At 32.9% G+C, this 11,219-nt stretch overlaps 4 protein-coding genes across 4 annotated transcripts; 1 reads left to right on the forward strand and 3 right to left on the reverse strand.

Annotated features, from left to right (window-relative positions):
- Nucleotides 1–628: 628 nt before the first annotated feature.
- Nucleotides 629–1,341, reverse strand: LOC106626751 (general odorant-binding protein 56d). Its single transcript, XM_014246564.3, has 2 exons — nt 1,181–1,341; nt 629–1,100 (listed from the first exon to the last, which is right to left on the reverse strand). The coding sequence occupies exons 1-2, from the start codon at nt 1,238–1,240 to the stop codon at nt 744–746; spliced, it is 417 nt and encodes a 138-aa protein (XP_014102039.2). The 5' UTR covers nt 1,241–1,341; the 3' UTR covers nt 629–743.
- Nucleotides 1,342–5,430: 4,089 nt separating this feature from the next.
- LOC106626723 (general odorant-binding protein 56d) lies at nt 5,431–6,053 on the forward strand. The gene is given in 3 exon segments (XM_070108534.1): nt 5,431–5,620; nt 5,709–5,763; nt 5,766–6,053. Coding segments are annotated over 3 exon segments (336 nt in total). The 5' UTR covers nt 5,431–5,557; the 3' UTR covers nt 5,984–6,053.
- Nucleotides 6,054–6,170: 117 nt separating this feature from the next.
- On the reverse strand, nt 6,171–6,702 carry Obp56b (Odorant-binding protein 56b). Its single transcript, XM_014246615.3, has 2 exons — nt 6,611–6,702; nt 6,171–6,536 (listed from the first exon to the last, which is right to left on the reverse strand). Exons 1-2 carry the CDS (start codon nt 6,671–6,673, stop codon nt 6,171–6,173), a joined length of 429 nt encoding a protein of 142 aa, XP_014102090.2. The 5' UTR covers nt 6,674–6,702.
- Nucleotides 6,703–7,674: 972 nt separating this feature from the next.
- Obp56c (Odorant-binding protein 56c) lies at nt 7,675–8,917 on the reverse strand. Its single transcript, XM_014246613.3, has 2 exons — nt 8,806–8,917; nt 7,675–8,739 (listed from the first exon to the last, which is right to left on the reverse strand). Exons 1-2 carry the CDS (start codon nt 8,863–8,865, stop codon nt 7,900–7,902), a joined length of 900 nt encoding a protein of 299 aa, XP_014102088.3. The 5' UTR covers nt 8,866–8,917; the 3' UTR covers nt 7,675–7,899.
- Between the last annotated feature and the right edge of the window lie 2,302 nt (nt 8,918–11,219).

An 11,219-nucleotide genomic window follows, 5' to 3' on the forward strand; every position in this document is an offset into this window, starting at 1 on the left:
AAAATTTTAGATAGTTTTTATAATGAAAATTCGTTTCAGGCAATCTGTTTATCGTCTATTTTCACATAACCTCAAAAATGAGCTTGTTATTTTGTCATATTTCTCAATTATTAATTTTATTAAAATTGAATTTAATTATTTTACTAAAATAATATTTACGAAAACATATTATTAAAATAAAAAAAAACTTTTAAACATCAATTTTCAAAAATTCAAATACAAAAATTGTCCTTATAAAAATATAGAAAAAAATCAGCAAGAAAATTGAAAATATATTTTCTAACTTTTTCTAAATCTTTAATTTCTTTGTGCTCGTTTGCAGGTTTTGAATCTGTAAAGCAACAACTAATCGGTTAAGTTTTGCTTCTGCTGTTTACCTCTTCCTCATTTGAAAAATCTTAATCGAAGTAAAATGCTTACTTTCTCCAGATCAAACTTGCCTTATCACATCACACTTAAATAATTTAACCAATTCTTCCTTCCATAAAATTTTAAGAGTTAAGTCGAAATTGTGAGTGCTTTTCTCTGATATCAGCGATAACCGATTTCATTGAAGAGCTGTCTTAGATAAATACTTAGATAAATACACTCATAAACCTATCTTAATTTCGAAAAAAAAACTCACATATTACTTTTAAAATCACACAAAAGGTGCATGCATTTTATTTGCTACATATGGAAGTGTCTTAAGAGTATTAATCATAATATTTTTTTTTCGCATAACTACTAATACTTGCTGGTATTTAAATAATGATGGCACCGTGCTCAGCCACATAACATTGGCGCAATTGGAAGGCAGTGTCACAGTCGTCGGTACCCTTCAAACCATTGCACTTAGCTTGAATAGCCTTAACTTTCTCGTCGCCAATCAATTTGCCCAGTGAGTTCTGTACGACTTCCTCATTGACCTTACCATTCTCGACATAACCCAATTTGCCTAGCATGCACTTGGCGAAGCATTTGACTTTGTCATCGACTTGGCTGTTATCACCCTTAACGACAGCACGAACCGCCTCTTCGGCAGCACCGGTTTCCTTCAAACATTCAGCGCCCAAAGTGTGTACCTTTTGCTTCTGCTCCTCGGTCAATTTGAGACCGGCCTGCAGGAGTAGTAGTATGTATGATTAGGCGTTTGAAAGAATCTTAAAAAATATTTATAAATTTATCAGTTATCGTTTACCTCTTGCGCAGCAGTGACGGCGACGAAGGCAAGTACAACAACAACAGCAAAGAATTTCATGTTTGTCAATTTTTTATTGTTTGTGGTTATTGGTTTGAAAAAACGGATTCTAGTACTCACTTTGAGCGTTGGCTGTGAACTGTTTGCCGGTTGCTGGACGAATTGTCTTTTTATATTCGCTTCGAAGCCGGCAGCTCGTATGAGTGATTTTGTTTACTATTTTGTATACGTTTTTTTTTCTTTTTGTTTTATTGTTATCTTCGTTTTGTTTTAAACACATTAAGCGAGGCTTTAATTCTAAGTAGTCTTTTACACTTGATTCACTTGTTTTTGATTTATTTGCTTTTGTTTGTTCAAGCTTTGCGCAATTAAGCAGCCGGCAAATTCAAAACAAAAATATAAATATATACATCCATATGTGTGTGGTGATATGTATGTGTGATTTTAAAGTGAAATTATATATTATTATTATATTAGTAATCAAAACTATACTTTATTTTTCCGCTTACATACATAGACGATGTATGAAATTCAAGATCAAAAATTGTATGTATGGAATATATTGCTCAATATTTAAAATCTCCCCAATTCCAACTTTAATTTCCCAACGACATGAAGTGGTATGCTTTTCTGATCCCAGATATTTTTCTAGCCACCATATAACCGATATTATGGTTTTCATTATTACAGTAGGCTATAGACCATATATAATATATCGACTTATATATAAAAAACCTTATCGAAATGAAATGCGTCATTTTAGGCGCCCAACACTAACGAAATCTGGTTTAGCGTTAATTTAGCCCCCATATATCAAATATATTATCTTCTTTTCAATACAGTATGGTATACTTAAAAAAGACGGGTCGATGCAGAAGATATTCCAATGAAATTAAATGACAGTAATTTACCAAGCATAAATAAATTTTTTTGTTGGTGAAATTGATGCCGATCTTTCCTAAGCCCCAGGTTTTTTTTTTAATTTTTTTTTGGTCTATTTTTACTAAAATAAAATTTTCCTTATATAAGTTGCTCATTTCAAGTTGCTGAGCATAGTGCCCTTACTGACTTATTATAAAAAATTTGACTTCATTTTTAGTAAAAAAATAAAAAATAAACAAATAGGTATAGCTTAGATTAAAAGGCCATACTCCAAAGCGGTTGGATGATGATATTGATAAAAGAAAGTTCGAATAATACTAATTTTCAGTATTTCTAAACTCTAATTATTTTGAAAAAACTTAGGTCTACGAATATAATATATTTTATTTTATTTTCACATTTCTTTCTTTTTACTTTTGATGTGTTTCAAGCTCAAAGAGCATCAGTAGCTTTCCATTATGGGTAAGTGATTCATTAAATCGTGTCTCTTTTTTGTTTACATTGGAAATCTACGAGCAGTTGAAGGCAGATAATTGTTCTGAGATAGTTCTGAGCCGTGTTATTGCTTTCCCATTTTTTATGTATTTTTTATTTTTTGTTTTATTTATATAACTTGAATGTTTGCACTTTATTTTATCTATTCCACTCATTTCTATCGCCATCGAAAAATCGCGCTAAAACCGGCATATAATGATCAAAGAAAAAGTACCAACTCACCGTAGGCATCATTATCAATTTTTTATAGTAATTAATATATTTTTTATTTATATCAGCTGGCGTGAGTACAATTGAAATCAATCTTCTCGACTTCACTTAATTCAATTGTTTTATTTGTTGCTTTTCGCGCTTCACACACTGCCATATATGTATGTATGTATGTGCGCTTGTGGTGGTGAAAAAAAACATAACAGCTTATAGAAAAACATGACAGTCCCCCTTTTTTCTGTTAAACAAACTAGTATCTATTGCCATTGTTTACCCATGTCTACCTGAGCCCGCTGCTCTAAAGCGGTCAAAGTAATTGACAATAAAAAAGACTTAAAGCGTGTGCCATGCATTGAAGGCGAAACGAAGTTGAAAAAAGACGTGCGAAAAAGTTCAAAGTCTATTTGAAATAAAAACAAAAAAATGTAATTCGCTTTGCCTCAACAATTCTTTTTGACGATTCGGCTGAAAAATTAGCATTTTTATAAATAAAAAGTAACGAATTTTTTCACATTAAAGCAGTTTAAGAAATATATTAAGCATATAAGCAAAGATCATGACTTTACACACAGTTAATTGTCTTAGAATGCATGCGAATATGAGCTGTTAGTGCAGCTCAACGCATTTGAGGGCGTTGCCAACACTACAGATTTTAGTTGTGTCATTACAGTTATCTGCTTCATTTTTTATCTGATTTTGTATGCATTTTACTCTACTTAATTCCTTGCGGTATCATTAAATACTCGTTAAGTTTTGCAAGAAATGTCAACGACGTCTTTGCGACGGCTTCCGCTTTTGCGTGCAACGGAAATTGGAGGTTACACCATATTTGTTACCGTTGTCATCAAATACATGTGTGCATATACATATTTATTCACATTTGTTCTTATGTTTACGTTACAAGCATATACAACCCGGACTGTTTCAATTATGGAATCTGTGAAACTAGCAGCTTAAAGCACGAAAAGTATTTTGGAAGTTACTATGCCCAAACAGCGCTAACTTTGCATAACATTGAAGCAAGCTAGTAGCAATTAGTAATTAGTAAAATTGTATTAATTACTTAATTAATCAATTATTTCATAGTCTAAAACAAAGTCGGAATTTCCATATTTTTTGGGAAGTCCATGAGTTAAGTTTATCTGAGGCGTGATCTTTGTAAGATGCTAAGTGTGGTTAAACTTGTTTAGATTATCTTTTGTTGTTTGCATATAATCTGGTTATACTTTTACGATTCAGCAATATTTTTCAAATGTCAAGTATTAACACATATTCATTTAACCAAGATGTATACCGTACTATTGTATGCTTCTTGCTTATATTATATCCTATAATTAAGTCTAGTTTCATATAATGTGCATAAGTATTAATTTACACATTGTTCATCTTTAACGCAGATTGATCGCGCAATCAAATCATTATTAAGCATGAAATTGATAGCATCAGAGCTACTTACTGAAATGCTCATTAAAATAATTTCAAGTACACCATACACACCAGCCCTTGACTCTATACATTTAGTAAGTGCATATGTATATACAAGTGTAATTGAAAACAGAAATAAAATGCTCATAAAAACCTACCTAATTAGCACATTAATTGTTAATTAAGTATGTAGATGAGAGCTAACTGAAAAGCAATAAACATGCCGTATTTTGCTTGGCTAACTAAATGATCGACACAAAGCCAAGTAAGAGTGATTCAAAAGTAAGTCTGCGTCGATGCTAAAAATTTGCATATAACTGTCGAAGAGAATATACTCTTTCATCCAAATATGTCTCATATACATTTGTAAATTCAATGAACTTTGTACCGCATTAATAACAATCAGCTTTTGAGATAGATCGACTAAGTATACGAATAAACAGATGGAAAGATTCAACATACAAGTAAGTGCTAAATGAGAGTTTAGAGTTAGAAAAATACAACTTATGTGGCTCAACAATAGATGGTTTAGTCTCTAACAAAGTTATTGAAATACAAATTAGCACAAACATAAATACTATATAAAATGATGTTTATAGCACGAAAATGGCCTGCCTAACAAGTCTGACTCATATACGAGAATTTTTCATAGCTTTCAGACTACACTTCATAAATCACATAGAACTTATACAGCTTACATAAAAGCTTATATTTAAGTTAATATATAAAATATATAATATATTATGCATATATATATATTTTCCAAATTTTGAAAAATTTTTCAATTTTCAACTTTTAATTTCACTATAGACAGTCTAGACAGTATAATTAGTTTGTAAACAATGTTCTATACACACTTTTATATCTACAAGCAAAAATTGTTTTGTTAATATTAATCGCTAATACTAGCCTAAAAGTGCGATTGAATTCAAGGTATTTTAGATAAAATAAAAAAAAAATTACTTTATCATTAAATCAGATTATTCAATTGTAATGACTATATTCCTTAATTACACATATTAAAAAAAAAAAAGTATATATATACATATGTGTATGCGAAATACAATATAAGTACGCGTATATTATTATATATTCTCGAACACGTTAATTTAATTTATATTTGACAATTACGTAATTTTAAGCGCATAAATTACACTTGCTTGCAATAAAAATTAAACGAAAATTGTCTTAAGATACTTTTTTCACGTAAATGCTAGACCTAATAACGGTGTACTATGTATAATCAAAACATTTCCGAAGTGTCTATATTAAGCGCAACAGGTGTAAGCTGTAAACTAGAGCAAACTTCTCTCGTCAGCTGAAAACTATAAAATAAACCCCATAGTACACTACAACTTCGAGGAAATGAAATCGAATATTTTGCTAGCCACTTTAATTTCACTCAGCGCAGTTGTCGCGGCTCATGAGGTAAGAGCAAGCACAGATATATCTGTAGAACAAAATATTATTTTATATACTAAGTTGCTTTTATGCATTACTAATTTCGCAGTTGAAGTCCAATAAGCCAACACAAGCCCACCAGTACTACGAGGATTGCCTAAAAGAGTCGGGAGCAAGTGTTTACTAAAATGTCTCGAGAATAAGTAAGAACTTTTAAAAAATGGCGTGCCAAATGAAGCGGGCAAAGGTAAGCTACCAATGCCAGCTATTGGTAATAGCGTACCAAGAAATGTACTAGCCAAATGTAATGGCTTGCAGGGTGCCAACGAGTGTGACACAGCCTTTCAGTTATATAAGTGCTATTTGCAGCAGCATGTTATCTTGATTTGAGTTTTTTTCATTTTCAATACAATCTTATTTTAAACAAAACTTATGTATAACAGAAATAAAATGCATTTAAGCCAACAAAACTATTAAACGCGCAATTGTTTGGTCATAATTCAAAAGCTATGTGAAAAACTACAATAAAAAAATCACCTCACTTCGCATACAATTTTTTAATCAATGTTTCATGCTATCAGTAATATGTTGAAACACCCAATTTGGTTAAAGCGCACTTTTCAAATTGATATAGCCTATCACATTGGCTGGTACCTTTGACCGACTCGCATGAACCCAATGCGCCAGCTAACTTGGTTTTATCCGTAATACCGCTAACCTGCGACATATACTCGAGTGTTTTAGCCGCATGCGTTTTGCCAGCAACATCGATGAGTCCAAGTTCTTTGTAGTAGCAAAGCTGGAAACATTTCAAAGCCTCAGAATCGTTTTGAATGAGTTTACTAGCAACAGCGGCGCCTCTAACCAGATTAGCATCGGCGGCAGTTAGCTTGGTCTCAGTGATGCATGCTTCACGAGCAGCTTTATCATCGGCTGCGTGTAGCTAAAATTTGGGGAGGAATATACATTTTTTTATAATATATTATGCAAAGTTTCGCACAAATGTGTCAGACTTACCTGTGTTATAGGACTGCAAATGAATACAGCAAAGAGCAGTTGAAATAAACTGTAAGATTTCATTGTGATGCTTTCCAAATACAAGTGATAAATTTCGCTCTGAAATATGCGGTATAAATAGTGGCAAATTTAGTGCCAAAAAACTTTATAACAATTATTTAACCTTACTACTTTTTATAGCAAAAATTGTGTCATTAATTTATTCAATTATTTTACTGTAATTTAATTAACACAATACATTTGCACTTAAAGCAGAAAAAACTAATTGCCTAAAAATTCGAGATAACCATGTACATTTTTTATGTTAACCTTTAGTTAACTTAATTAGATTGGTAATCGAAAATGCGCTGCGCTGAGCGCAACCATACAACAATTTGTGTCAGTGTTGCAAACTATTTCGGGTGTCAAAGCGGGCACAATCTATGCTTCACTAGGAAAGAGTATAATGTAAGTACTTCTGCAAAAAATTGGTTTAATCAGTTGCCTGAGAATATATATCTAAATAGAAGTTGTCAACTCATAATTATCATAGTATTGAACTGAACGTGTTAGTTAGAGCGCGGTCCAACAAATATTTTTTTAAGCCGCCGTTTAAAATAATTCAGATTTTTAGGTAATTTTCTACACGAAAAAAGTAAAAGTTGATGGCGCTTCAACTCGTCTTTCCACTTCAATTGATTTTGCGAATAACAATCAAGAAAATCAACTTATTTTCTAGACTTCAAAAGTATAGTATGGAAAAATCGTGGTTAGTATAATAAAGTAACTTTGGAGCACTTGGTGTTAAGCAGATACGAGTGACTGTTTAAGCGCGATGGTGAAATTTAAGCTCTGGTTATATGAAAAAGTAAGCACACGGATTAAAAAATAATTCTGAGAGCGTAAAGTTTCTCCGTGATATTTACCACTAAGAAAAAATTATTTTGTGATTTTTTCCAAAAAAAAACAATAAGTACGCAGTGGTGTTATGAAAAATGTTAAATTATGCTACATTCTATATTATATATAGATATACATATATTATTAAAAATTCTGAATTTTGAGAGAAATTACAATTTAAACACTGCGATTTGGTATCGAAGAGCTATAAGACTTCAGGTCACACCCAAAAACGAAAAGAGTTTGAGTTGCCGAACATTGAAACAAACGTGTAAACAACTATTAAGCTTGCTATTACAAGTATAATAGATAATAGCGGAACTTTATTTCTAACAAATAGCCTTGCAGCCGTACGCCTAACCATTGTGCTGTTTCACAGTTTCGTATTACTGGTTACAAACTATTCTCAACTAAGCCGCATCCCAATTTTGCAATAATTCTCTGAGCTCTACATCTGAATTGACCTGCTTCAACTTCCTTTTCAACTTCTTTAACTTCTTTTTGAGTGCGAAATTCTCAGTTTTAACATACACCGCATCAGCAAATCTTGGCTGCGTTGCTTCTGTTTCTGCCGTAGCGTAGTTTTCCTGCGTAATTTCTGTTGCCGGTATTTCTACACTTTGCTCGTCATCCCTTTGGCCAGGATATGCGCTCTCCAGCACTTTGCGTATACGATTCTCCTCTTCAAGTGTCTTCAAACGTGCGTAACATAAATGCATTTTGTATGAAGATTCACATTTATTATTTGTATTTAAATTCATACACTCCTTCACCAAATGGCGTTCCCGGCCCACAATCGCATATAACTTCGCAAAAAGCTCTTCCCTCATATAACATTGCAATGATTCATCAGCTTTCCCATCACTTTTGAATGTCAAAGCATTTTCGTAATCTAACGCATTATTATTGGGCTCATTTATATGCGGTTCAGTTTCATAAATAATACCATCTATTTCGGTTTCTTCAGAGACGAAGTCATCCTCCTCCATATCATACAAATTTGTTTGCTGCGTACTCGAATCATCGGTGGCGTTTAGTTCAGGATCGCGAGTGAGCAAACTCAGTCGAAAACGTTGCAATTCCGCCATGGAGAGTTCGGTTTCTTTCATGCACGAACGCAATACAGCAGCGGTGAGTGTGGGCCGTGCTTGTTCTTGCTGCAGTTGTTGATGGTGTGCTTCCAAAAGCTGCCTATGTCGTTCCGTGTGCATCGTTAGGGACATGTTGACGGAGAGCGTGATGATGCGTGACTGTTGATGAACTCAATATTGTTACTCGCCACATAATAAAGGGTTAGTTTATTGCACAATCCTTACCTTTGCATGTTGCACTGTGGCGCAGAGCAAAATAGCGAGTAGGCTTAGTGTATGATACATAGAAAATTCAATATTCTTTTCCACCTGAATGTCTGCCCAAATGCATTTATGCTTTTTGAAGTTTTAACAAAAAAATGTATATAAAAATGTACGTGTTGGCGTTCAGCCATTAGCTTTTATAGACGATGCAAATTAGCTATAAAAGTTGTCGATCAAAATCGTATTGATTTGTTTATAATTACAGCAATTGTAATTATAGTTATTTAGCTTGCTTTATGGACATGGAATGAATACCTTTACGCTTCAATGGAAATGTTGATGTCTGCTATTTTGTCATTATGGCTACGTTATTAACTTTGGTTTATTATTACACTTTAACCCACGTGTTCACTGTGAATTTGAAATCTTGTATTTTTCATACTAAAATTGAAATATGGTTTTCGCCGAAGTCAGGTAACCTTATATTCTTAAAGAAAATTTTGTAAAGCTTTTTTCATGTTTTATCAAAAAGGAAACCTTTGGAATAAATAAGCTTTCACAAAAATAATGTAAGCTTTCATGTAAAAGCTTTATAGGTATATAAGCTTTTATTGATTTTGAAGTCGAATCAAATATCGTAGTAGAAATTCGCGGCACTTTTTCTGTAAGTAAGTGAGCTTTTCTTTAAAAACTTTACTACAAATTCCTAAGGGATTCCCTATAAGCAAATAAAAAATTGTGAAAGCTTTAGTCATGCTATATTGAAATTCACGAGCCAACCAACGCGCAGTTTGTTTAGCTTTTATTTCATTTGTTTGTCAATACTTGTTTTCATTTTTACAGCCACTGTTGAGCTGTTGTTGCTGGCTTTGACTTACATAGATTTGTTTACTTTTGCAGTTAAATTGCCAACAACAACAGCAACTACAACAAGCGCTTCCAATACAGCCGCGCATAGCTCGATCGTTGTATCGAGCTTAGACTTTAGCTCTAGCCATGCTCATATAGAGCCAAACATACACTTTTATACATACGCACAGACACAGCAAGACTCATGAAAGCGCATAAAGCAAAGCCTTGTGCATTTTTAAGTGCGTTTTGATTGAGTTTTGTTGACATTTCGTTTCATTAATTGTTTGCTTTTCATTTTCGACGACATTACGTGGCATGCCATCAGCATAGCGCCGCCACCACCAACGCCTCAACAGCTTCGCGCATTCTGCTGCAATGCGATTCTGTGTATTTACCAATTTACAACAAACAATTTTTTGCCATCGCTTTCACTGCCAATGCTGTTGCTTTTCTGCTCTCCTTTTCAACAGTGGAAGTTTATAATTTCTTTGTTTTCTTTCCCCTCCTGCTATTACCTTTGCATAGACGTCGTGCAAATGCTTACAAAAGCTTTGCGTGCTGTTTGGGGTGTAACGCTTATTGTTTGTTGGAGTTTATTTTCGAGTTTATTGAGTGGAAACAAGCGATTAATCGAATTTTTAATGAGCAAAAGTTTATGAAAAATTTATGTCAATTTAAGCATTGGCCACCTGCCCTTTTCTTGTTGACCAGCATATGCTCCCTCGTGTGTACCTGCTTTGTTAGTATTTTTATTGTATTACAAGAAGACTCGAGTTCCCAAGCGGTTTGTTACTTCTGCGTACTTGAAAATATCTGAGTGATAAATGTATTGGAAAACTTAGAGACAGTTTTTAAGCGCAATATTTGATATATATTTTAACCTTGAAAGATATGTACTATAATCGAATGATATGCTCAAAAATATTTATTTTAACAAATAAGCAAATATTTTATTTTCTTATTACTCATACATTTAAAAAATCCAATATACATACTATACATATGTATAATCTTGCGTACGCCCATTTTCCATAAAAAACTCCACTCCTAATGAATCTTACAATATGATTGCAGTTCTTTCTCTTCTCCGTCAACAACGAGTTTTATTTGTTTTTAATTTGTCAGGGTATGCATATGTCTACAAACTTGAAGAACGTGGCATGCAAAAACAAATTGGAAAAGCAATGCGTGTGTTTGAAGATAAAAACGTTTGTAAAAACTTGTCCCAATAGCAGCCAATATGCAGGGTAAGTTTAGGTAAAATATGCTGGAGATATAATTGCTAAACTGAATATTTTGAAAAATGTATTGCCTACATTTTGGCGCAATGCTTCAATGATTACATTTAATTGTAATTTTCTAACAGAAAGTCTTTATAACATATAAATGGTAGTTTATTTTCATTAGCAGCAATACAAAATAAGGTGTATTGTTCTTACGGCAACACTTTCTTATGGCTGTGTCTTAACCCGTCTTCGCCCGTTTGATGTTTGAAATATATAACCAAGCAATTTCAAAAAATTTTAAGGGTTTTTGTGCTCGTATAAAATCTCATAAGTGCTGCCATGAAAGCGTTTGATAGT

Source organism: Bactrocera oleae, chromosome 4 (assembly GCF_042242935.1).
Source record: "Bactrocera oleae isolate idBacOlea1 chromosome 4, idBacOlea1, whole genome shotgun sequence".
Taxonomy (NCBI): Eukaryota; Metazoa; Arthropoda; class Insecta; order Diptera; family Tephritidae; genus Bactrocera; species Bactrocera oleae.